The sequence below is a fragment of the Hetaerina americana genome, unplaced genomic scaffold (genome assembly GCF_022747635.1).
Source record: "Hetaerina americana unplaced genomic scaffold, ioHetAmer1.1.p SCAF_7, whole genome shotgun sequence".
NCBI classification, from domain to species: domain Eukaryota; kingdom Metazoa; phylum Arthropoda; class Insecta; order Odonata; family Calopterygidae; genus Hetaerina; species Hetaerina americana.
The window spans coordinates 404573-432500 of NW_027287316.1; the positions used below are offsets into that span (position 1 = coordinate 404573).

Below are 27928 nucleotides of genomic sequence, written 5' to 3' on the forward strand. Positions count from 1 at the left end.
TCCTGAAGTGACTTGCACCTTATTTTCGCATATAACACTCTGGACCTCGATTGGCCTTTCAGTGGTTTCGATCTTCTTCCTTGTCCCGAGCGGTGGCCAGGAGAAATATTTCTCGGAAACTTCTCCAGTGTGCAGTGGGTGTCTAAAAATTTGGAATCCTGAAGAGGAGATATTTATTGCAGTTAAACTGGGTCTATAATAAATGAGTACACACTCAGATTTATTAAAAATCCAACTATGGTACGACTCATTTTGGCCAATTACTTATTCACATGACGTATTTTGACCCAAAATGTAATTTCTTGCGCGTGGAAGGTGATCATAAACTAGTGCTTTGATATCCATTTCCTAGAATACTTGGTGTATGTAATAAATATCAGGTATTTGAGTTATTCGGAGGGAGTTTTTCTAGTTTATCAATGTGATTATTCCCTACGAAGTAGTCCCCATTCATTAATTCAATACACTTGTACGCCAGCGCTTTTCCCAATCCTCGAAACACTTCTGGAACTCCATCTTTGGTATAAGCTTCCGGCTCTAGCTCTAGCGAGGCGTTTTTCTTACATCTCATCTGTGTTTGTAAAACGAGGACGGCCCTTTTAAGGTTCTTCTCTTTATTTTTGGGAACAAGATTAAAGTCGCACTTTGGAGGCTGGCGAATATGGAGGCCTCGATCGCACAGTGCTGTTTTCGGCCGAAAATTCGAGAAACAACAATCAGTGAGCGGCAGGGGCGTCATCTCGCGGTGGTGCGAAGAATAGTGCATGAAATGTCTAGCCACAAATACTGGCGTTCTTTCCTATTACTTCACGCAATTGACGTTGAACTTGTTATTAGCAGTACTCTTTCATTGATGGTTTGACTTTGCGGCAAGAAGCCATGGCGCACTCTGCCGCGCACAATGCGAAATGTAACTGCATTCCCGTAACCTTTGGAACAAACCTCGTATTGTGAAATTCCGCCAAAATTTGCTGTCAGCCGTGCGCGTGATCCATCATACTACATGCGACCATTGGTGTCCCACATCCACTTTAGAAGAGGAGGAAACTAGAATTAGGTCACATCCGTCTTTTGTTTTTGCCTCTCGGACTCATTTTGAGTATATTTTTGACTCGCCCTCTTTATCGAAAGCTTTATTTTAAAATCGCTTGTCGCGGTGGACCAATTCAAGTCCAGACCTCGTTCCACGCCCCCTCCATGTCGTACGTTACCACTGTGGCGGTCGGAGGAATCCCACGCCATTCCAGGCCCACTGGAGTGCACGAAAGCATCTTCGAGAACTCGCTCGATGGCCATTGAGGCCTTTTATTCGTTGCCTGCCGAAAGCCGTTAATGAGAAATGGCCAAACCCCGCGCCAATGCAATGTATCCCCGTGGGCCGAGACTCGCTCCCCGGCGTCGGCTCGGGAAAGGTTTTCGCCCCCGGCGGACGGGGTGGCGTTGTCCCACGGGCGACCCCCTCCTCCCCCACCCCGAGTGAAATGCTCCTTCCGCACACGAGCGGTCATTCAACGGTGAACGGTGGCGGTAACCCCCCCCCCCTCCCTCCCAACCGAGAAACGAGCACTTGGCTCGGAAAAAATCTTGGCCCAACTGCAGGAAATCTCTCTCTCCCTCCAACTCCCACGGCGCGCGCTAAGTATACGCCATCCTCCCGCGAAATATTAACATGAAAATTATTTGGAATGTTTTATTTCGAGCGGTTAGAGTTGGTCCAACGGAGGGTGCGCACGCAGCGAAGTAAGGCTCGGTGCCCCCCCCCCCGCCTGCCTTCCCCTCCTCCCGTCCACCCCCTCCCGTCTCTCTCTCCCTGGAGAGGTGTCTCACCAGTCTCTGGAAATGTAAAGAGTGCTGGACGCTCTCTTCTCCTCGACCATATTCACCCTTCGCCTCTCTCTCATTTCCCTCTGCCCGGCCTCCTCTCTTTAATTCTCGGATTTTTTTTAGATTTCAAAATTCCGCCTTCGCCAGGGGCCAGCACTCCTCGGCGGAAGAATCATTTCGTGTAAGCTCTGTATTTAGTAAATGGACGGAATGTTTTCACAATTTCATCACTAGTTTGTTTATTCTGGTTAATTACGAAAGTCTGTCACTCACCAAATGCCTTATACTCTGATGAATCTGCCATTCAGGCGTGTGAGCGGAGAATTAAAATGGCAAGTCTCGTCTTTTCGAATTTCTTAACATTGGGCGGTCATGATGCGAGATCAGCGCGGTTACTTAGCTAAGTCTAAGCGTCACGCCGTTCAACCCGTAAATCATGTGGTTTACTTTAAAACACTTCAAAAATGTTTAGTTTCTCCTAATTCTCTAATTTATTTAGTTGGCTTTCTCACTTCTAGTTTTTCGATCGTGAATTATAATCGCATGTAGCATTTTTTATCGTGCAGTTAATTTGCCGATGCGTCCTTCGTCGATTCGGTAATATTCAACGTTTGCCACTATTTTCCATTTATGAAATGATATTTCGGTAAGCACCGGATAGCTCCTTATCCGCCGTCTCCTCAACTCAAATAACAATCAAATTAGCGTCGTAATACCTTGTCTGCTTCATTCTGGTCCGTCATCACATTTTTTTAGATCGTATCGTGCGCGCCAAGTTTGTTGGTTTCCTTAAATTGAGTTGAAAAGACGCTTCTCGCCTTGCTCAGTCATACGTAGTGGAACCCATCGCTTTGTATTTGCGCTTTTGTTGTCGTATGTCGACATTGAACTCAAGTGGACGAGTTTAATCTTGGAAGAGACGCCGGCGCCTTAGCTTTCGAAAACTGAATTCCTAAAAGGAATCCGTAATGTGCCACTTGGACTTCCTCGGTCTCCTGATTGACTGCAACAAACCTAATGTGTAGTGTGGGTCATTTTTCAACCATTAAGTGAATGTGACAGGAATATCTTTCCCACTTGTCGCTTGCAAATTATCTTAGAGGATGAATTTCTTTTACTCTTACTTAAAAGATTTCCACTTTTTGTTGTGCCGCCGTATTCTCCTCACACTGCACAATCGCCGACTCTATGGAACTAATGGTTGCAGAGTCATTTGTGTGCATAATTGACTTCATCTTATTGAAATTTAACTGCGATCACGAGTTGGTTCGTAACATTCATTATTCTGCGTTCGAACGCGTTAGGCGTCATCACTCGGACGGTATCGACTTGGCTAATAATGACTTGTGAGAGCTCCCTTCTGAAGGCGTGCACGTATCATATATCCCTGGGCGCTCGTCTGCAAGTTGAGTGCCAACCCGGACATTTCTGCGACGGAGACTCTAGCCTCGCGATCATAGCTTTTTGTAAAACTCTGCTAATTGTGGCGGGTCACTTGCAGAGTTAAAGAGCAAATGAGAATCGAGCTATGAATTCTATTTAATGGACCATCGACATGAGAATACGAGGATAATCCCAAAAGTACCCGACCCAACAAAGAGACCCCAAAAAACCATGTAGCTATGACTCGAGGAGCGACTAGTAATATTTCCCACCAGATGGCCTTTCACAAGAAAAAAAATATGAGCGCAATTTTAAAAATTCGTTGTGAATTTGACGGAACCTCTTTCCCGACGCCCCCATCGAGTCGATTCATGACTATTTCACAGAATTAGCCGAGTCGTTTTCTCATCCCTCTGCCGGTTGGTGGTTTTGTCCTCGGGGACAGATGTTGGATTGTATTTTCAGGATATGTCGTCGTGTGTGCGAGAATGTATCGGTCTTCTCAACTCTCTTCTTTGAACGTTGGCCTAATCGCCAGAGCAGTGGCTTTGTGTCACTCGCGTTCTTTTTACTAGCTTCGCTTTTATTTCACCACCGTAACCTAATCTATTTCACTTTGAAGGTGGTTTTCGTGACTTATCACATTATTCTTCGCTCTCAAAAGGCTATAAACTCCAAAATGTTTTTTATAACTGCTATAATCTAATTGAAATTTCCAAACTCACGGAGTGAAAGCGTTGATTTTCTTCGCGAACATGAGCGTCGCATTGTTCGTGCTCTGAAGTCTCTCTCCATCTTTAATGCATTATATTAGTTATAATTTAACACGCAAAGTAATTTTGATTGAATCGCGCCCTCGTTCTGATGTACGCATCTTTTTCTATTCTCAGGGATAAAATGTCCGGTTTGCTCCAAGTTCGTCCTTCCAGACGACATAGAGTGCCATCTAGTGATGTGCCTGACGAAACCCAGGCTCAGTTACAACGGTAAGTGGTGCAATTATTTTCTTACCTTTTGGTCATGTTAGACAAGCCGTATTCAATGACTGCATTCCGTCAAGCAATCGCAAACTGAAATGTAACCAGCTGGACTAGAGAAATATTTGAAATTGAGGCATTTTTAACTGCATGTATCGTTTTGATTCGATAATAATTCAGCTTAACAAGTGAATTGTCCCTACGCGTAAGTAGACATATATGTATGCAGACAACTTGGAGATTGTGTTCTGTACTAAGTCAGTCTATGAGGTGATAGGCTAAAGGAAGAATGTATTTATGTTTAGGAACGCATTTCGCTATGTAAACCTGCAGCGCAACAGTACATGTATTGATAGCCATGGGATCGTATAGCTTTTTGTTTAGTCCGTAAAATAATGAGACTGGCCTCCGCGCGTCGCTCTGATCGGCAGCAGTCCTGGTTTCCCCGGCGGGGGATTGATTGATTGGCGGTATGAGAAGTGAGCGGAGTAACGCACGCCCAACGGCGGGCAGTCGCGCCCGACCACTCGCGCAGTGAGCGTCGTCCGACGGGGCTAAATCTGTTGCTGAGTATTTGCCAGGGCAGAAAACGTTAAAAATGGAGCGTTAGACCTAGCAGCGTTACGCCAATAAATTGTACTTTCACGTGGGTGAAAGTACAATTCCGCTCCCTTGACGCTTACCTTTGTAAAGTAGGCTTATAAAGACAACATCCCGTCGAGTGCCCAGGGCTTCCGATGGCCAAGCGAGTTCAAGTACGGACGGGACACCGTTGAAGACATTGAGCGGACGACCGCCAACGAGTGGTTCCGACGAAAATGTGGCCGAAGTAAACACTCTTCTCCTCTCCGACCATCGTAATGGCGTAAGATTATTCGCCGAACAATTCAGCGTGTCCAAAGCCACGGTTCACGAAGTATTTCTGAAAGTTTGAACTTGTGGAAGGCTTGTGCGAAATTGGTGCAAGATTGCCGATCGCCGGCAGCTCTACCACCGCGAGACTGCAGTCCGGGTCGCCTGCGTCGTGACCTGGCCCCGGATGGCGGTTGACGCGGCCATCGCGCAGTCCCGATGCGAGCTCGGCAGACCTTTTACTGTACCCAAAACTCAAGGGAAGCCGGAGAGGTCATCGTTTGGAAGACGTTCCCGCCATCCCCGACGGGCCGTCCCAGAGTCTCCAAAAGAGGTCACGGCAACTGACTTCCAGGGAGCCTTCGCAACGGTGTATTTTGGCTGGCAGCGGGTGGAGACTATTTGGAAGAATTCTATTTATATGCACCGATCGGATCAATACATTCTTTTTTACCAGACCCAGTCTTATTACCTGATGGACTGTTTATGCGGAGCGGTCCCAGGGGAGAGGTTGGGTCGGGGGGGATGGGTTGCGTGGGAAGTTTGGCTGCAGGAGGTCCACGTGAGGGGTCGGGGTAAGCCGGGGTGCATTCGAGAGAGATTGCCTTGGTGTGTGCTTGAGAAGTGTTGTTGAAGGCGCTCTTAGTCGGGGCGAGGGCGACTAGTGGGACGAGGAAGTGGGTGGAAGGAAGGAAGTAGTGGTGCGTGGCGTTTGGAGGTCTCCCTTCAAAGGATTCCGAGGTTGGACGGCGTCCCGTCTCACCCTTTACCCCGACTCCCTCCCTCCCGACCACCCCCTCGGACACCCCCCCTCGGACACCCCCCCTCGGACACCCCCCCTCGGACACCCCCCCTCGGACACCCCCCCTCGGACACCCCCCCTCGGACACCCCCCCTCGGACACCCCCCCTCGGACACCCCCCCTCGGACACCCCCCCTCGGACACCCCCCCTCGGACCCCCACCCGCAGGACAGTCACTCGCGGGAATCACTTTTACACCCTACGCATGCAGAAGCCGTCAATTGGTATTTTACATGTACGTAAATACCCCGTGATCCACCAAAATGGTGTGTGGCAGGGCGTGCAAGCACTGGGTGGGATGGGTAACGGATGAGGTAGGATATCGGAAAGGAAGGGAAAAAACAATCGCTGAAAAAACCTCCCGAAAACTTGCGTACGCTAGGAAGGCTTCATTCAAAACAAATATTAATTTCACCCAATAAAATAGTTCTTTGGTGTAAGGTAAAAGGATGAAATGGAAATGAACCACAACCATGCCAAGACGGGTCATGTAACATGACGGGAATGTAAGAAGGGAGTAGTGATGGACGTGCACCTCATGGTCCCTTTAAAGTTACGAGCAGGGAATGTGGCGGCCCGTTCTTGGCAGCCCCGCAGAGAGAGAGAGAGAGGGGTCGGGCTCCTTGTTTTGATGCTTACTGAGATAATTCTGACGCGTGTTTAAGTTCATTGAAAATCGAATGGCGCCCTCAAATGGCTACTCGTTCGAGGGGTGCAATGAGTCTGGAGTTCCCTCCCCCCCCCCCGCACCATTCGTGACTCCCCTCTCACTCTGCCCGAGGTAGTTTACGTATTCCCTTGAAGCATCTCCACGATTCCCTCAACTCTCCTCTACTTTACTTTGATTCATAAATATCTTCATGTACTCGCGCTAATCCTTTCGCCATACTTCTTTGCTACTCTCAGTTCCTCGTTGAGAAGTTAATTAATTAGATCTCCCCGGAGGAACTTCAGTGATACCAGTGGTATCTAATCGCGGCGGCGTTAGCCTTTCGCGCAGCCGTTGTACGCCAATCAGCGCCGCCCCGCCCTCCCCCCTTCCCCGCGTGTCTCGTTCGGCCTGAGACTTGACGGCAGAGCGTTCTCGCGCACGGTGTTTAAATTTGCCGTCGTGACAAATGCGCGCTCTATGGAAGAGACCGGCTCGGCGTAGGATTAGGAATCGTTTGGAAGCCATGATGTCCGTACCTGCATGAATGTTGGATAATTTGCTTCTCGTGTGGCGGATTTAGATCGAGAGGAAAAAAAAGCCTTGAAAAAGAGACTCAGGAAAACCTGGGCGAAGGTCTCGAGACTTTCGAAATAGAAGTGGCTGTCGTAAAAACCTGAAGATGGGGAAGCGTGGCCTAGCGCGAGATGGGAATTAACTATTTAGTCGTCGCCATAGAAATAACACCAGCAACATTCAATCTTATGCGAAGGACGTTGTCCGCGTGAATTATCCCATTATGCCGGCGACTGGGGAGAAAAATACACGGTTTCGTTGCTCATGAATGCCGATTTTTCTTTAGGTTTCTCAGTGAATTTCATTCATATTACCAGGCAAACTGCAGAAAACTCGCCTAAGTTGTAGTCCTGATGTACGGTTGAATAGGGGAAAGAGATATATTTTCAGGGCGCATCAATTGGAATTCCAGTTGTAAACGAGGGAATTGAAGAGTTCTCCAGATGAGTCCGTGTGTGTCTCTCCTCCCAACGGCTAGTATTTGCGCCCCTCGTGCGTGTCCGTTAATGGCCTGGCCTCAAGAGTGGGGCCCTCCGGCACTCTGGGTTCTTCCTTTGGCCGTGTGGATTGTTCGGGCCCCCGGCGGGAAGGCCCGGTGCTGGGGGGAGGAGGGTTGGCCCGTCGCCAAAAAGCCCTTTCCCACTCTCCGCGCGAGTGCATTCACCTCGCCCGACCGAACACGTGGGGCAGATAGCCCCCCGCGCCCTTGCTGCGGCGAAAGGGTTTCGTATAAACATTGTCCTCGGGGGCGCAGGGGGGAGCCCCGCCAATTCCTCCCTGGCGACCGCGTCTTTCGCGGGGCTGTTCGTTGTTCGGCTTCCCTCTTCCGGGAGAGTCGGGGCGGCTCGAACGAAGTGTGTAATGATCGGCCGTTCCGTCGGAACGATCCTTGGCGGTAGTTTCCCTTGCGGCCATATTTCGGACGGACACGCCGTGTCTTGCCCCTGAATGCACCGAGATGTACCGCTTTCATTTGCTAGAATAATCCACGTATCCGACGACCTCGAGTAATCTCTCGCACATGAATTATTTACATCTGCATAATACCCCGCAAGACGCCGTAAGGGCGTGGGGTCAGGAGTGTTAGGTCACCACCCGTATAAAATAATAAAACCATGTGGAAAATTAACGAATTCATGCCAGTTCACATCCCCAGAGGCGTACACATCCATGCAAAAAACCTTTCAACGTCCACTCATATATATATATATATATATATATATATAATTATATATATATATATATATACATACAGAAACATATATAAGGAAAAGGGATAGGAACACGTATAAAGGACGAACACAATAGAGGTGGGGAAGGCGGAATCGAACGGATCACAAGAGTAAAAATATTTCCTCAACCGGGACTCGAACACCGGATCTTTCCACTTGCCGGGCGGATGCTCTTAACCACTTGAGCTATCGAGGATATGTAATTTACCCTGAGATCCGTGGGTCTTATATGTCGCCAAGCGCCACGGTTGTAGATTTGTAGAATATAGAGACACAAAGAAAGGACACTCACAATATGTTATTTGACGTTTCGACAGCTCGGCTGTCGTCTTCAGAATGGCGTTCTCGGGGAACAGCGGAGAGGATGTGCGGGGGAGAGGTGGGGGAGGGAGAGGTAAAGGGACCAATAGGAAATGAACAAGGGGGTGGGGGGGAATATGTAGGCAGCCATATGATACATTCAGTGGGCTTGGTTCAGTCCGGGGGGTTTAAATGATTGGGCCACCCAGATATGCGCCATCTCGCGGGTTCTCACCTGTATTATACTAGCAGATTTGGGAAGGATTTCAATCACCGACACGGAGAAGCAGTCGCCAAAAGATTGATTGTGGGAAGCAGTGTGAGTAGGAATGGGATAATTAAGAAATGTGGGAGATTTGGTGGAAAGGAGCCACTGAAGCCCACTGCCCTCATCCCAAGCCCATCTAAATCTCTTGACAGCACTTTCTTCCAAGGGTACTTGAGGCATATTCCAAATGTGGCCTAACTAGTGCAGAGTTAGTGAGAGTAGCTCACTATCTTCTGGACCTCTGCATACCACCTGCAAATAATCTGAGGTTGCCGCTAATGTATGAGCTCAAGTCAATAATGCAAATTAGGAATAGAAGCGTCCCTATTACACTTCCCCAAGTTATCTCGATGAGCGCAACCTATCGATGACTACGGCTCGTATTTGTTTACGATGTGACAAAAAGTCTTAAATTCAAGTTATAATTTTCTCATAGATACCACAGCGTTTAAGTTTGTGCAACAATTTATTGGGCGGCACTTTATCGAGGGCTTTCTTGAAATCCAGATATACTGAATTTGTGCATAGCTCAGTTAAGATTGGACATTATAAACTACTTGTTAGTGTACTTAAGTTTACTATAGATTTGCTTATTCGTTTTAAACGAGTCTTTCAGATTATGTTGATGGTTTTATAATTTTAAGTGAGTAAGTAGTAATAGTTAAAGAAAGTTGTTGAAAGGTCGTCGCTGAGCTGTTATGAAGACCGTAGCGGAATCAATCGCCCTTGCCGTTTGTTTGGTCTCGCAATATCCACCCTTTCGGAAGCCGTGTTGGTTTTGAGCAAGTAAATTCTGAGAATCGAGATATTTCACGATTGAACTTAGAATTATGCACTCCCAAGATTTTGCATGAGATGTATGTGAGAGAGATGGGTCGGTTATCACTCGGATCTCCTCTGCAGCTTTCTTTAAATATAGGTGTTACATTGGCTACTTTCCAGTCTTTGGGCGCTGCGCGATCATTTATGGATTTATAAAATATTATTTCCGAGAAAAGAGCTATTTCGGAAGCCGTCGTTTTGTAGTTCTATTTTTTAGGGGAGGCGACCGACAGCTGAGGCCATTAGGGATGCTCAGGGAAAGGAGGATGAAGGGTGGAGAGAAACCCGGCGTCGGCATTAGCGTACTCTTAACGAAAGGCGCCTAGGGGTCCGCAGCTGAACGTCCCATCCGACGGACGGCGTATTCAAAGTGCCCTCCACAAAGCACAAGTAGAGGTCCGGATATCACTGATAAATATCTGCCATTTCCAGGATTAGAACCCGGGCCCTCTGGTTCATGGGAAGCCATTACGTTAACCACCACACCATATTCATCTCCACTCTTCATCCTTTTTCATTCCTCCCTAATGGCAAAAATGACCTCATCTGTCGGTCGCCTCCCCTAAAACTACTACTGCCTCGTGGGTCATTCAATAAGTCCGTAGACAATCCAAGAGATGGCGCTCGTAGTCTAGGAAGAGATTTGCTTTTAGTGATCCTCATGTCTCACTATGTTGCCGCTAAAGATTCAGTGAAATCCGTCATGATTTCATTTTCATAGCTGATTGAGCCAGCAAACGTTTGCTTATTTAGAGAAACCGAAAAAATAAGTTTCATGCGGTGACTATGCACTTCTTTTTAAATGGCTTAACACCGAAAGAGTTCAAAGCCGAGTTGGATTAAGTTCATGGCACATCCTCTCCTGTCTTTGCGACCGTTTACGATTGGGCTAATGAGTTTAAACGTGGCCGTGCAAATGTTTAACGCCGTTCGGGACTTCCATCGGAAATGACTTCCTCCGACATTATTGACAAAATCCACGATATGGCTTCGAGCGATCGACAAATCAAAGTTCGCGAAATAGTTGAGGCCACAGTCATGTCACAAGGCACTACTGCGTCTTCAAATTTGCACGAAAAATTGGGCGTGAAAAATCTCGTATAGATGGCTGTCGCGTTTTCTCTCAGTGGAGAATTGAACGCAATCGTGTAGCCGATTCGGAGGCTGTTTTGCTGCTCGGTCGATTTCACCGTCTTCGGAGCAGAATCGCCTTTAGAAGCTCGCTGTTTCGACGTCTGTCTATTTCGTCCTTAGGGCATCGTTTGCAGTTGTGCATCGACGGAGGTACTCATCGGGATTGCCGCGGGAAAACACCCAACTAGTGTCCGAATCGAAGCGGTTCGAATGCCCAGCATTAGCGTCGCCGTGGTTTCCAGGTCGCCACGGAGGCTTCAAAGGCGGCGCTTCACGATCCATTCCCGCCATTCGATCCCCGCCCCCGCCTGCGGTGCCTCTCGCGGCTCGCGTGATGAGTATCGCGCCAGGTCACCGGGTCGGAATCCTCGGGATGGGATTTTGAGCGACCGATCGAGCGACTCTCGACCATTCAGACTCCGAGGGACATTTAAGCAAGTTGAATCGGTCAGTGCCGACTCTCGAGAAACCTCGGCGAAGCGATCGAGAGTTGGAAGGCCTGGATAAACTAAAGTTTGTAAGATGTATCAAGTTCAGTTCTCCAGCAGGCCTTAGTGGGCAACTTCGTTTGATAACAACGGGCAAAGATGTCAAGCATGCAGTTTGAGTGCGGATGGAGGCCTAGTCGGGAGGAAGTCGTTCTTGCATTCCCTTAAGCAGCGTCCCCCTTTACTGTAAATATAGCAGCCGTCGCACAACGGCATTAATTTGAAATCAGGTTCAGAGAATGAATGCCAACGCTTCGTCATCTGCTTCCTCGGTGGCCTCTGCATCGTGGTCCAAGTGCCGCCCCCGAGTGATCGTGAGGGGTTGGCAATGGCCGGGGGGGGGGGGGGTTGCACCCGAGGAGGCGATCGATGCGTGGTGCGGTGGATCCGCAGCCGCCCCGGACAGTACATTCACCTGCCGCCAGATGGCCTTCCTCTCTCCTGAATCCGCGGCGGAAGCGGCAAGGGCCGCACGAAATAGGTCAAAGGTCAAAAAAAGAACTGTCGAACACTGGAGCCGCAGTTTCAGAAGAAAATTCGTGCGGGAGAGCCGAACTGGCTGACGAGACTATCGCATGCTATTCGAAACGCAGAACCCACTCGTGGACGACCCGCCAGTGCATCTCCAGGCACCCGCCTTCTCCGGGGCGCCGAGCAGGTTGTCCTCGTCTGATTCGGGTCAACTCGCGGATACCACGTGCTTTTTTCAAGCCTCCAGATTCCATAACATATCTCGATGATTGTTATTTTTTTCTTTGGCGCCTTTAATATACTTTTCAAGTTTCTCTTTACTCGCACCGCATTTTTGTTGAGACAAAAAAACCGTCTTAATATCCCATAATTAATGTTGTAGCTGCTAATGATATTCTGCGGCCGTGCAGAGCTCTTAAAATGAATAGTTTTTTATTGTATTCGGACATATAAATGTTATGTTTTGCGGAGCACTGCTGTTTTCCGTCCACCTAAAATGGGATGCGAGAGGTTGGGGAGTAATGAGAGGGTGTGGAGACGTGTTCCTTCACATCCTCCCGTAATGTCAGTGTGCGCGTAATTGTCGTGTAGGGGGGCCATCGCTCAGTTTGTAATGAAAACATGACTCGGAGGAGTGTTTGGTGCGTGAGGCGTGATGTTCATTAAAATTAACTGTTTGGCAACCCAGCGGAGTTGATAATAAGATAAAACATTATTTAATTTTCAAATATTTGCCTAGAGTTGGTAAATTTATATTTGCTCTGATTATTTTATTCCAACGGCATGGAATGCATTTAAAAAAAAGAATGTGCAATATTTTCCCATTCATTAGAAGGCGCTTTTAATTTTGTGCGGGCATGTCGGATCTTCTTGAAGAGTACTGGTTCAAGAATGGAGCAAAAGGCCAGAGGGTTGAAACCGTCCATTTAACGATAAATGTTTCCGACTGCGGATCGAGCAATTACTGCGAAAGCTCACTTTCGGCATAGTTTTTCTAAAATACTCAATATTGGCTATAGGATTGACTCCTGACGTAATCACGGCCAAAGGTTCGCAGAATCCTAGTTTCATTAAATAGAGTTGTGTATGAATGATTGGATGAATTAGATATGAATTATGGGATATTTTAATTGTATTCGTGGCAAATCACAGAAAGGTCTTTATTTATAGTATATTTTTTCTGTAGTCTTAAGCAATAAAATTCTTTGAGGAATCTGAATGGGAATACTAGTATAGGGTTTGAAAGGGTATGTCTAACGAAAACTGAGTGGTGCGGGTTGCTTTAGCCCTCGGTTCTTTTTGTATCATCTCCGTGTATCATTTAACGTTTTTCTAATTGTGCTGATACCGGAAAACATTTGGAGGGATGAAAGACTGAACTTTGGCTCGTGCCACTAGACCTGGTGATTGGACGGGGACGAATGGAGGGACCGATATATTGTCCAATATATTTAAGGTCGATTCAAACGAAATATATTTAAGATCGATTCAGAGGAAGCGTGGACGACATAATTCGTGGCATCGTGGTCGTGCCGTCCTTAATTTTGATTCTTCTTTCAGTCATGCCCACGAAAACTCAGGGCGTAGAATCTGTCAATTTATGGTAACCTCCTATCCGGTCATTAGTTTATAGTTTAATTTTTTCAATGCAGATTCTTGTGAAATATCGCGAGTAAAAGAGGAGTGTAATGTATTTTACTCATGGTTGTGCGGAGAGAAATTCGTCTCCCTTTCTAAATCGAGATTCAAAAAAATTTTCCATCACTATAAATGTATTTTGCCTTGAACATATGTTTCAGTTAAGCTTGTCGGAAGACTAAGAATGCAGAGCATGTACTCTCAAGGAACCTGAATATCTGGAAAACGGTTGTACGTTCGAACGCCAATCAGAAAGGGAAGGTTGTGTTTGGCATGGGTTGCAGCAATGTGCATTCAAATGTGATGGCGCGAAGTAGAACGCCATGGTTTGCGCGTTCTTGGCAACACGCGCGACTCACGAATACCTGGTGTGCATGGCGCCGAAGAGGCTTTCTGATTGACGGCACCTTCTGCCGACGCACGTTGAGCGGCTGTGCAGATTTCGCTTCCCTACGATTCGCACGGGTGAGCGCGATTAAAGTTTGAACGAAGTATATATATATATGCGCCTAAAATTCAGCTGGGGTCCTTATTACTGTCACATGACTTCGTTGCATTTGGGATCATGATTCAATGCCTAAACTTGTGATTTTAGGTTTTTCTCTCGAATAGACTACTCAGTTAAAAGGAATTGAATAAACTGTTACAGCGATCCACTGATATAACATTAGTTTTACATGATAGTACTAAGCTCCTCCGGAGAGAGCTAAATAATAACCTTATGAGGGTAATTGGGAAAGTACTCTGGATAGAATAGAAATAAACGCCTAACCTCAGTTAAACTTTTTTTTTATTTTTCAATGTACTCTCCCTGTACACTATTGCAGTTGGTCCAGCGATGTTCCAACGTCTTGATATCTCATCTCGAAAATTAGATTCCTTCAGGTCTGCAAAATACTCGTCTTCTTCGGCTGTTATTCCTTCGTTTGAAGAGAATCTCCATCCACCGAGGAAAATTTACATCTTGAAGAAGAGATGGCAATCTAACGGAGCCAAATTATACGAATAAGGTGGGTGTGGGTGGGGTCAGTGCGTATGCCAATTAAAGTATTTTTGCTATGGCGACGACACTAGTGGATGAGCGTGCATTGTATTGATGAAACCAAATCTGGCCTCTTTTCATGTATCTTTTGCTGTAGTTGTCCCGGAGGTTAGCGTAGTATTGCCCAGTAATTGCTTGACCACTGGGAAGATAGTTTAACGACAGAATCCCTGTCGCATCCCAGAAAACTGAGGCCATCAACTTTCCGGCCGACCGTATTGCCTTTGCTTTCTAGCGTGGTGGTGAATCAAAATATTCTCATTGCTTTGACTGCCGTTTTGTATCTGGGATATAGTAGTGGACCCAAGTTTCACCTGGGGTCACAAACTGGTGCAGACAATCTTGTTGGTTGCTCTTAAAACGGGCCACACATTGTTAGGATATTTCCATTTTGATGCGTTCGTGATCCTGCGTCAAGAATTGCGGCACCCGTCTCATTGACAATTTTCTCATGTCCAATAGTTCCATTGCTAGTATGTCACCTGTGTGACAAAATGTGATATGCCCGTTCAGATGACATCCATAGAGCTTCAGCGATTGCTCGCACTTTCAGTCGGCCGTAGTGGCCATGGCCATTTTATGCACTTTCGTAATAAGTTCTGGGGTTCTTTACATTTTGGCCGACCACTGTGCGGACCATCATCTAAGCTGTCCCAACCACACTCTGTCAACTTGGCAATAGTTGACTGAATTTGAAAGGAGCAGAGTCCCCCAGGAATGTACTTAATCCTCGCTCGAATCTCAGTTTTTCCATCTTCAAAAATCAGCAGCACATAAGATACAAGCAACGACCAAATTAGTTGGAATAGAAACTAGAAATGTCAGGACTATATTGAGGACAGGAAAATTAGAGAAAATGAAGGTAGAAATGAGAAGGAAAATATAGATATTTAAGGTCGAAGCGAGGTGAGATAGAAGGATAGCGGGGATTACTGGAGTGATCAGTATAGAATAATATACAGCGGCGGGGACGAGAGCCAACGAGGGGTTGCCATAGTATTAAATGAAGAGGTAGGAAGAAGCGTAGTCAACATAGAGCAGGTAACGGATAGAATACTGCTAGTGGAGATAAAAGCAGAACCGACGAACTTGGTTATTATTCAGGTATACATGCCACCGAGCAACCATAAAGGAAGATGATGTCGATAGGATATATGATCAGTTAGAGGACATAATTGCGTGTGTTCCCGCAGGGAAAAATTCGATAGTGATGGGGGATTGGAATGCGGCGGTAGGCGAAGGTTTGACCGCGGAGAGAAAGCAATTGAGTTTTGCAGGACTCTGGTTAATTATCACCAGCACTTGGTTTAGACACCACAAAAGACGCAGGTATACATGGAAAATGCCAGGTGACTCAGAAAGGTATCAGCTAGATTATATCCTGGTTATACACAGGTTTAGGAACAGTGTGATAAATTTGCACAGCTTCCCGGGATTGGATGCCGACTTTGACCACAATTTAGTTATTATGAAATGTAGCGTCCGTTTCAAAAAGATAAGGCAGGGGCGGCGGGTTACAAAATGGTATGTAGAGGCAATACTGCTGGCGGAGAGGGGTTCCTCACCACTTGGACACACTTCAGTTCAGTTGCATACGGGCATGCGTTAAGACAGGAAGTGGTTTTTTGTGATGTGTGATTGGGTAGGTTCTGGCTTAATTGAAGGCGAGATGGAGAGGGCACTGAAGGAATTGATTGAAAGGATGGATTGAATCCGCAACCTGTACATGTCTGAGACTGCTCAGGTGTGAGTGGGGGATGGAGAGTCTGGATGGGCAGTGTTAGGAAGAGGAGTAAGGTTGTCCATTATCACCTGTGCTGTTCAACACGTATACATGGAGGAAATGATTACAGAAGCAAGCAAAGAACTGGAGGTAGGAATGGAAGTTGGAAAGGAATTCATAAAATTAGGTTTCCTAATGACCAAACAGTTCGTCAGTCAGCCAAGGAATTGAAAGCATTGCTGAATGAATGGGAAACTCATTGGGATGGCTTTTGAATGAAAATAAATGTAAATAAAGCAAAGGTTATATGGTTTTCATGAAGAGAGAGGCTAAGCTAAGCATTAAAATAGGAGAACAAAAATTGGTTCAGATATGTCGATGACATCCTATGCTGTTGGACAGGGAGCAATAGACAATTGAAAAAATTCTTTCAATTCCTAAACACAGTGCATAATTCTTTAAAGTTCACCATGGAGCCAGGAGTCGATGGGAGAATAAATTTCCTTGACCTGACCATCGATTTTCGAGAGAGTAAACACGTGTTTGGGATCTACAAGAAACCCTCTTACACTGACTTGGTCACTCCCACAGATTCATGCCACCCCATTTCCCATAAACTAGCCAGCTTCCACTCCATGATAAATTGGTTGATCAAAATCCCCATGCCTAAAGCACATTTTGACCATGAACTAAATATAATTAAACGCATCGCCGTCAACAATGGCTACAAGGAGGTTTTGATCAACTCCTTACTCCGGAAGAAAAGGACCAAGCTTGCCACTAACATAACAACCTCCCTACAAATGGCACGGGCCACGGAAACCCGAAAATGGTGCAAAATCCCCTTTATCAACAACTCATCATACCATTTAGCGAATGCACTCCCGAAGGACAAATTTAGTCTCTTTTTACACCCCCTTCAACACATCGAAACTCCTCTGAAAATACAAGGATACCATCGACAATACAAGGAAGAGTGGTGTGTATGGTATACAGTGCGAGTGTGGTGCCATATATGTGGGCCAAACTGGTAGGAATTTCTCCACCCGAATCAAAGAACACGAGAAGTGCAAGATTTAAGGCAACAACACATCTATGATCGCCAAACACGTACTCGAGACTAACCACACCTGTGAATTTAAATTAAAAGTGCTTCATGTGTCAAATGAAACCACGAGATTGATACAGCAGAAACTTTAACAGCAGTCTAGTAAGAGATGAGCCTCACTAAAAGGAATCCTTATCATGCATTATTAGAGCCATGTCTTGGTTTTTCTAAGGAGTTATTGACTGAGCCTCTTGTATTGAAATGTTGAAAGCTTTCGAACGACTAATATTGAATCTCCTCCTTCGATCAGTTTTTGGTCAGACGGTCGAGGTTCAATGTGCAACCCACGTTTCCCACTTTAAGGCACCCAATGCCACTCCAGCAAAATATTTGCTTGGAAAAATTGGTGATTGGCTCCTGAATTGGTGCTTGAAAAAATTGGCTCCATGCCACATGGGAGTCATGCTCCCGAGCAATGTGCTACTAGCTGCTCAACAGGCCCTCATTCTTTCTCCGCTGTAAGGGCTGATGCATGCAATCATTGGCATTGAAAGTGCATTTGGCCACTGTCTCTTGATCACATCCCCTGCAAATTGGGAATCGGGCGTGGTGGTTGTCAATGCCTTTTGGGAAAATTTGCTGCAAGTGACAACCATTCTCCAGATATTTCGCTGGATTGAAATTTTATTTGTTTTATGTTGCGTTTTTCTGTTTCACAATTGTTGGAAAAGTTAAAGCTGCAGTTATTTTAATCTTGTTTTATTTTAAAGGGATGATGTTTGATGAATCCAATTTTTCAAACAGGTTTCTAAACCAGCAAATGCAATGGAGCTCTACCCACTGTTATTAATGCACTAATGGCATAGGGTCAGCGCCATGATTGATGTTGCCTTGGGGGAGGGGGGGGGCAATAGGATTGCAGTGGGCATCATGTTTGTTCTGATATGAAGAAAGGTGAAGCGATGGAGTAAAATTTCACAAATTTGAGGGTTCTACAGTCAACATGAATGTGGTAAACAGTAATGTGCTTTGTGAATTTTGCAACAATCAGATACAATAATTGGATTAATGACGCTTTTAATACTAAAACTATAACCTGTCAAAAGCATTCCTAGCACTTCAATCCTGACAGTTTGCTGCATAATGTTGACAATTTTATGTATCTAAGGACTTGCTGATATTTTCTGAGGAGCACTAGGAACTTATTTTTATTCTCCTTTTCCTAATGATATGAAAAATCATGATACCTGTTTCTTGCAAGATGCAAACGCCCATGTATATTCTTTACTTAGGTAATTCAGTCAATGAATTTGGTTACCTGTTGACCCTATATAATGTTCTCTAGGTTATATTAAACTTACTTCTTGTATGATTGTAGTGGTAATTTTTTAAACAGTGTATTAATTCACTTTCTTCCTTTATTCCATAAACATGGATATTGTGCGGGAATGCTACAGAGGATGTGTTGGGAGAGAACAAGGGAGAATGTGTTATCTGCTTGGAAGACCTCATGCAGGGTGATACCATTGCCAGACTGCCTTGCCTTTGCATCTACCACAAAGGGTTTGTACTTGTTAAGTTTAAATTATATTGATCATTCAATGTTGCTCTTCACACAGCGACAGCAGTTCATCACATGCATAAGTGATACCTTCGGGTACAATTCTCTAGAAGGACATGTGTCAATATGAGTGTGAAGGTTTGTTGAGAAAGGAAGGGGGGAGGGGGAAGAGCGATGATTGGTCGTGGTTCCAAAGAGGTGAGTGAAGGGGGGAGTGAGGATGGGAGTGTAAGGTGGGTGGGGAAAGTGGGATTGCGCAGGTAAGGGATTTCGGGTTGAACGTGACGCCATCAGCGAGGTTGTGTAGGTAGTGGAAGTGACTCAAATTCAGGGGACCCTATGGAGTGGGAGTGGGGAGGTGGTTTGAACATTCTGGTTAGGGCCGCCGCTAATGTGTTAGTTTGAGGGAGATATCAAGGAGTGGGGTGGGGAAGAGAAAAAGGTTTTGGTTGTCCAGCTCCTCCTTTGTGAAAGGCCTTCTTCTTTATCTCCAATTGCTCAGGTCCATCCCGTCCTTTCCTCGTGTAGAATATCCAGGATGAATTCACTGGTGTGGCCTGCTGCCTCCAGGTGTTTGGCGAAGTGCGTTTGGGCTCTCCAGCTCATACTTTAAAAGAGCTCCCAGTCTAACCAATGTACGCAGCGGTGCAATTATTGCATTTTCATTTGTAGATGCCACTGTTTTCCATCCTGTCTATTTTGTCTTTATTTTGGTTCATTAAAGATCTCAGGGAGCTGGTATTTTTCTGGTGGAGAAGAATTGTGCTGGGCAATGAAGCTTTCATAAGGAAGGCTTTGATGACAGGGACGTAGAGTAAGAAAGTTAAGGAAAAGTGTGTTGGAACTGATATAAATGCAGGATAGATATTTGTGGATGTGGAGCTTGGTTATGTATGGTACGGAAACGTGGTCTTTGGAGCAGGATGATAGACATAGGCTGGAGGCTTTTGAAATGAGGGTTTGGAGAAAGATGGAGAATGTGAAGTGGGCAGCAAGGAAAACAAATGAGGAAGTACTGGGTATGGTGAGAGAGGAGAGGGGAGTGTTGGGAGAAATCAAAAGGGGATAGGAAAAATGAATGTGAAGTATATTGATTGGCAATGGGATGCTGGAAACTGTGATAGAGGGGAGAATGATTCAAAGACATAATTTTTGAAGGGCAAATCAAGTATGTTCCCATAAAAAAAATGAAACAGAACACGGATCCGGAGTACTACAACAAAACCATTAAAAAAACTCAAGATAGCGGTAAGAAAGGCACACAGATTAAAGAATGAAAGTACAGAAATGTCACACCATTACAGGACCTTGGTCCGGAACCTAAATAGGGAAAAGAAGGAGGCAAAGGAAAAATTTCTTATCAATGCAAATTCGAAAGACAACACAACGAAATTTTATGGATACATGAGAACAAGGAAAGATAACAGGGAACGCGTGACTATATTAAAAACTAAGGAAAATGGCATTGTAACAGACACTGTAGAAATAGCAAATATGTTCAACTCCTGCTTTACGGATGTTTTTCGGAGAATAGAAAACAAAAAGGAAAATAAGGCTTGCCTAAATGGCTCAGAAACGACACAGAACTTCATCAGCATAACAGCACCAAATAGCTTACTGCCCTCGACAAACGGTATTATCTTGGAGGACTCATATTTTGTGAAAAAAATAAGGAGGATGAGGAAAAATAAGTCAGTGGGACCGGATAATATCTCAATTGACATTCTAAAACTGGGTGATACGGCAATAGCTTTGTACCAGAGTCATCTATTCAAAGTAACTTTAAATAATGATGCCTTGCCCAATGATTGGAAAAAAGCAAATATTACACCAATTTTCAAGAAAGGGGATAAAACAATTGCCAACAATTATAGACCGGTAAGCATAACCTCAGTTGTTTGCAAAATAATGGAAAAAGAATCGCAGACTACATTCAGGAATGGTGGGCAAGAGATAGATGGCTATTCAAACACCAACATGGGTTTAGAACGGGATACTCGTGTGAAACACAGCTTTTGGGATTTAGCCTACATATCTATTCAAACACCAACATGGGTTTAGAACGGGATACTCGTGTGAAACACAGCTTTTGGGATTTAGCCTACATATCAGCGACGCAATAGACGAAGGAAAGGATGTGGATGCAGTAATTGTTGATTTTTTGGCAGCTTTTGACTGAGTACCTCATGATAAATTATTGTTTAAGTTGAATTCATTACCATTGGACTTGATGGTAAAACAATGGATAAAAAATTTTCTTAGAGGCAGAACTCAAAAAGTAAAATTAGGGGATACATTTTCAAATGAGGCGAGCGTATTAGCAGGAGTTCCACAAGACAGTGTTCTAGGGCCATTACTCTTCCTAATTTACATAAACGGTCTACCAAACAATTTACATTCCCAAATAAGACTCTTTGCTGATGACTGCATTGTATACAGACGGATAGAGCATGTAAATGACCATGTAATATTACAAAATGACATCGATTGCCTTGGTGATTGGATTACAAATAGTAATATGGGCATTAATATAAGTAAAAGTAAGCATATCAATTTTTCAAATAAAAAGAATGGAGAAAAGGAAATTTACACCCTCTTTGGAGAAAGAATCCCATGTACCAGTCAATGCAAATATTTAGGCATTTATTTAACTAGGGATCTTGGGTGGGGAGTCCAAGTAGATAATTTGACACGGAAGGCATTTAAAGTATTGCATTGGGTGATGAGAAATTTAAAAGGAAGTAGCGTAGCCACAAAAGAAAAAGCATATAAGGCACTGGTTATCCCTATCCTAGAATACTCCTCCATAGTATGGGATCCATATGAGGTGGGACATATTAAAAAGATAGAAAAAGTTCAAAGAAAGGCAGCAAGATATGTACTCGGAAGGTACAAAAGAACAGGTAGTGTCACGGAAATGTTAGATGTACTGAAATGGGAGAGTTTGAAAAATATAAGAAAAAGGAGTAGGTTAGGCGCGATGTATAGAATTGTTAAAAAGGACGAAGCGTGAGAAGATTTATGGCAAGGGATAGAAAAGCCTAACTTCAAGGGAAAAAACGACCATAGATTCAAAATAAAAATGGGACGCAAAAAACAAATAAGGGAAAATACTCTTTTTTAAATAGAACCATAATTGATTGGAACCAGCTGCCTGGAGGTTTGTTTGAGCCCTTTCCATCCAATTTTAGAAGTTTTAAGTTGAAATGTAAAGCAGCCACTGAGTAATAAACTTCATTGTAGTTATTAAAATATTGCTGTATGTGATGTGGACGGCATTTTGTATGTGGTGTGGAAGTTTGATTGTATGTGATGTGGAAGTGTCATTGTATGTAAAAATATTTTGTCTCCTATCTGTTTTTATAGTGCGTGTATATATGTAATTTTCGTTGTAAGTGACCAAACTTGACGGTTGCCACCAGGAAAATCTCCTCTTTGCAACGTAACTGTAAAATAAATAATAATAAATAAATAAATAATGTTAGACAGGGGCAGGAATAGGATAGGCAGGAATATGGTAGGCATGAGGGATGGAATGAAGGGAAGTTAGAAGTATGCAGAATTGAAGAGGGTATTTGCTGTAGAAAAGAATGTTGGGTTGTTTTCTTGGGAGAGGAAACTGCAAACTTACCATTTCGCAGCTCATGTCCTTCTAAAGTCTACCTTAACTGGAAGATTGCTGAAATAATAATTACTTTTATATGGACTGGGACCATTTTTAACCATCCATCGTTGATTAATTTTGCACAAGGTGAAAAATACAAAAAATGAGCCTTTGCACTGGGTTTACTGAGGGTGTTGAATGTGACAAATTTTGCAAAGTTTGAGTTATTATCTTCAATGTATCAGGCGACTAGAAGGAAGTTTGTATTCTTCTTGGGCTTGCAATTCTTGAAGTCTGCCTCTGGTCTCTGTGGTCTCCGTGATTGTCCTCGTCGCTGAAATGGTTTTGCAAATTGCTTCAAGGCAAAACTGAATACCTGGAATACAATTTTTTAAGCACACAATTTCCGAGAATAATAGTCACAGTGTGTGAGGGGAAACACCCTCTCACGTGTCACCCTCATTTTGTTGAAAGAAAGGTGCCTGGAATGCCAGAGTTGTTGTGTGCCCAAACTGCTCTTACGTAAGGGATTAAAATGTTGTCGGTATTGGTGTGTGTAAAAAAGTAATTAAAATACTTTGACTTCATTTGCATTCTCCAAGTGAGGCACTAGATTTTCCTAGTGTTGATTTAGTGGCACGATGGGTGGTCAACAAAGTTGGGGTGCTGTGAAGGGGGAGAGGGCCAAGGAAAGATAGGAGTGGATGGTGGTGAGTGATGGGGTGGAAAGCATCCCAAGGAGAGGGGTCAAAGGGGAAGTGGGCAGTCATAACCCCCTCAATTGCCATGCATATCAGGCAATGGAGGAACACTGAATGGCTTGGATAACTTGAACTGACCATGGGCAAAGGGGAGATGTTTAAAGCATGGGGACATGTACTATGGGAAATAGTGGTCAGAGGCTGTGAGAGGATGAGTGGAAGAGAGGGTTTATGAGAGCTGATGACTAATCTGTAGTGAAATAAACATTAATCCAGGAGGTGAGGGGACTTTGTAACTGTGTGCGTGCGTGCGTGTGTGTGTGTGTGTGTGTGTAGGTGTGGTATACGAGGAGCAAATGGTATCCAAAAGGTGTGTGGGCATTCTAGATTGTTTCTGGTGCAGTGTTCAATTGAGCTAAATACTCTTTAAATTTAATGAAGAGAGTAATACTTTGGTAAGGCCAGTGAATGTTTTATTGTCATGTGTGGAAAATTTGATGCTAGTTCAAACCAGATTAATGAAAGGTAGGGGGGTGAAATCTTCTGCATGGAAATGAGTCTTTGGATTTAAAAGCGTTTCATGCAGGTATGAATCCTTTTTAGTGTTTGAAAATATGGAAAATATTTGATAAAAGCTGGAGAGAAGGTGTGGTGTTTAATGTAGTTGTCATTAACTGGGCTGCCCATTTAAACTTCAACATCCATCTCGATCAAAATTTGCCAAAGGAGTTAGTTCTTTGGTCTGCTTACATCTAGTGGTCCTTTTGTTCTCACTCTAGACATGAGTATTTTCATTGTTGTTTGTGACTATCTTGTTTAGCGTTGTAGTGGCCCAGCAGTATGAATAGTTAGTAGAGTTGCTTCAAAGTATTTTTGGTTTGAGTGAAGTGTACTCTAAATTTAAAAATTCAACCACTCTCCAATCCAACTAATGTCATAGTAAGGATCCCCTTAAAGTGAAAAATACCATTAAGGAGGAAGAAAAAATTGAGAAGTATCTGCATGAAAAAACTGAAATTTAAAGATGACAAATGTATCATCTGCATTCTATTAGTTAATATAAAATGGTCAAATAATATATGTACAAAGAAATTTTAAATGTAAAAAGTATTTTGCTTTGCAGCAAATTCAATAAAATGAAACATTTCAGACATATCATTAGATAAAAGCTACCAGCTGGAGCTTGGCATTATGACTCAATCCTATGGTTAATCAAAGTGCGCTTATAAACGAGTATGTTTTAGCAATCAACCAAAGTGTTAGGTCATATGAAATTACTGCAAGCATAGCAATAAAAGTTCTGATTATCAGGGAATTCTACCCTGTGATCAGGTGCAGCAGTTCATATATTTGGGCAGTGTTTTAAAGGAAAATGTACCCATTTGATATTAAAAGAAGTTTATTATAAAATGAAGCATTTACTAGAACAATAGAATTGTTGTCAGGTACACTAAGTAAATTGTGAACACAAGATTAATAAAATTTGAGCATGGAGTGTTATGTTTTATGAATCCAGAAAAGGCAGAAGTGGTGAGTGAAGGAAATATTGTTAGGAAATTGGATGTTTGGAGACTGTGGTTAAAGGGAGAATGCTGAGTAAATGGGAAGAGTATATTAAGACTTCTCAGACATCGCAAAGGAAGGCAGAAGATACCAAAATTGAATGAAATAATGCAGGACAAGCAAAACAAATATCATGTGGTGGAGAAAATAAATAGGGACCGTCAACAAAATTTCAATGATTTTTCTGGCGGGAAAAAATCATTCAATCTCAAGGAAAAGTATGGATGTTTGAATTGGTGCTTAGCATTTTGTGTCAACCATTTGCCACGCAGGAAGGCATTGAGTAGTTCACATTTCACTGTTTAAGTTTAATATATATTACTTATTAATAAATTGTTTAATTTTCATTTTTGTTTGAACAATTGTATACTTAATATCATGTCAGGTAACATAAGATATTTAAAGGTTTTTAAATTATTCAAGTAGTTACTTTTCAGAAGTTGACATACATTTTGAACAATGTCTCAAGGATCCAACATAAAAGAATCTTGCCAAGAAGTCCATCCTTTTCTTGTGTGGTTGTATGTCCTCAAGATGTGTGTTATTATTAAATAGCAATAAGTGATAGAATTTTGATGTTCGATTACTTTGCTGATGAATTGTCCTTTTTACAGGTGCATAGACCGATGGTTTGAGGTGAACCGATCTTGTCCCGAGCACCCTGGCGACTAAAGATGAAGTGAGGGGAGGGGAGTAGGAGGGGAGGGGTGGGTACGGAGTGGCTTGCCTTCCCAGTTTGAGGGCCACGGTGGAAGAGTTCAGTCACCAAGAGACATGTCAGTGAGAAAGATGGTCCCTCTCCTCTTTGAAATATGGATAGTTGTTAGTCCATTGTTAAGTGCTACAGGAAACCAGCTGCATTTATTGGATGATAGTGCTTTGAGTGCATCTGGGTGTGAATGTGTTGGTTAAACAAGGAGACCTTCATCACTTAAAGTACTTCGCTCTTCTCCAGCCCCCGTTGTAAGCTATGGAAGTCTTGAGAGGTGAGGGCAAAGCTTGAGTTCTCTCATCAGAGAGGAGGAGTCATTGTGCCAGCAGATGCATTGCCATGTTGTGGTAACTGAGGAATGCGGGACGAATGCTCCCACACTGTTTGTCGGTCCTTTTTTCAAGGCCCTTGCTTACATCAGAGCCTGTTCTAAGGAAATATTTCTCGACCTTTCCCATAGAACATTAAAAGGATATTCTCGAAGAGCATTCCCTTGCTCTCAATTGCACCTGGGTACAAATTTGATTAAAATGATGGGTTTGGGGGAAATAGGATTGTCCAGTAGAATGAGCAAATGGGCTGTCATTTGCTGATTAGTTGCCAAGTGGAGGAAAGACTGGTGATATCACATTCAGAGAACATATTCATGCTTGCCCAATGAAAAATCAAATGAGTAGTCTAGCTAAATTTTTTGAGTTTCCGGTTGCACTTGGTGACAACCAATGTAATTGTTCCAGCCAGGACCCATCTCAAGAGATTTGATTATGTGAATGTGAACTGAATTCATAACTTCTTTGGTAGATTCAGCCGCCTGATCCTCAGAATAATAACACAAGCATTGCATGCTCATTTTGCATGTAGTATTATTTGTCATCATACTGGCTGTGGTCCTTTGCAGGCAAAGAATGACCTACAGCCGTGCATAAGTTGATAAAAAGAGTGAGAATAGTTAAAACCCTAATGTGTCTTTTGTTCCCTGCTCACATATGAGAAGCAGGGTAAACCATTCAAGTGTCAGAACAAATCTCTATTACTGTCCATGTAGTGAAAGATCTTTGATAAATCAATTACCGCCTGATCATATGAAAAATGAATCAGTAATTGGGAATGGATTGAGCAAAGTTTTTATGGGAACTTTTACTACCTGATGAATACGTTCATGTGCCAGCAGTACCTTGGTAAGCAGGGCTTGGATGATAATGTGTGTGTGTGCATTTTGTTTATCTTAGATGGGTTACAGTAACTTGTGTGGCATTATTGGAAGAAACGTTGGTACTTATGTTGGTGGACCCATGTGCTGAGTTGTAGACTGGTCAAGGGAGTGAGATTGGCTGATGTCAAATGGCTAATAATGTGGGGATTCTTCTGACACAGTAACATCAGAATTGAGTTTTCGGTGTTTGAGTGCATAAGTCATATTGTCTGCATATTTCAGGTATGATTGCATTTGGAAGAAATATTCACGGAACATTGACTCTCTGGTAAGAGTGCTGATTATGGGGTAATCTGACAGAAATAACTAAATGGAATTCCAATATTTGGCTCCCTGATTACTGCAGGAGTAATGCTTTTCCTTTGTCATTGTAATGAACGTTGCAGTCATATGTGGGTGAGCATAAGGCTTACGAGGAAGGGAGTGATACATTTTACAATATGGGTAGGCTTTAATATTTTTGATACTTTCATAAAATATGGAAAAGGGTCAGGACTCGAGATGACCAGCCCTTGTCTGCGGACTCACATTATGATAACTACCAAAGATTGTCAATTTTTGTTTGTTCAATGATCAACTGTTGTCTGTAGGTTAGCGAGATCAGGTTATTTGGTTACTTGTGCATGTGCTGTTAGAGAGTTTTAAAAAAGTGTTATGTAAATGTGAAAAGAACAAATTTTTTAGGCTCACATCCTTGAAGTATGCCTTTGAACTCATGAGTTCAGCTATGAATGAACTGACACTACACAAGTGCAAGGTGATTTTTTTTTAGAGAAAGAACTTGGTAGAGGTTCTCTTTCCCTCGAATAAGCTGTGCCATAGCTTGCCAGGAGAGACAAGTTTTTCCCAAAAAATCAAAACCGTTAAGAGAAATGTGGAACTGAAAAAGATGATCAACAATTCTCACAGATTCAATGAATCCAAGTAAATTAAGATTTATTGGCATATATTTTTTTCTGTATGTATGACATTTAAATAATTATTTTACTATATTTATTTCCTTTCCTTTGAGTTAAAAAAATGTCAGAATTGGAGAATTTGCTACATATCTGGATTTGCTTTCAGTTGGTCTTGTATGTGAAAACTGGTGTTTTTGCTCAAAAATCACCAATGGAAATAATATCTTTTAGTGCCACCAATATAAGTGACAGCCATTGAATATTAGTTTTCCTTTTTTTTTTGCTTTTACAAATGTTCCCATGAATGAATTCAAAGCAAAATTGATCGAAGAATTTGGAGGTATATTTAAATAAAAATGGCATCAATGCAGCTTCCAGTGAGCAGTGTTTCTTTTCACAGGTCATATTATTTTCTGTTGTTAATTTTGTTCGGTGCAGCTGTGAGA

General features: G+C 43.4%; 1 protein-coding gene across 3 annotated transcripts in view; it reads left to right on the forward strand.

Annotated features, from left to right (window-relative positions):
* Window positions 1–25348, forward strand: part of LOC139696464 (E3 ubiquitin-protein ligase ZNRF2) — a 327751-nt gene extending 302403 nt beyond the window's left edge. For all 3 annotated transcript variants that reach the window (XM_071595244.1, XM_071595245.1, XM_071595246.1), the window contains 3 exons: window positions 4098–4193; window positions 18687–18792; window positions 25273–25348. In XM_071595244.1, the coding sequence (XP_071451345.1) occupies window positions 4098–4193; window positions 18687–18792; window positions 25273–25330 (260 nt within the window). In that variant the 3' untranslated portion in view covers window positions 25331–25348. The remainder of the gene's footprint in view (window positions 1–4097; window positions 4194–18686; window positions 18793–25272) is intronic.
* The last annotated feature ends 2580 nt before the right edge of the window (window positions 25349–27928 follow it).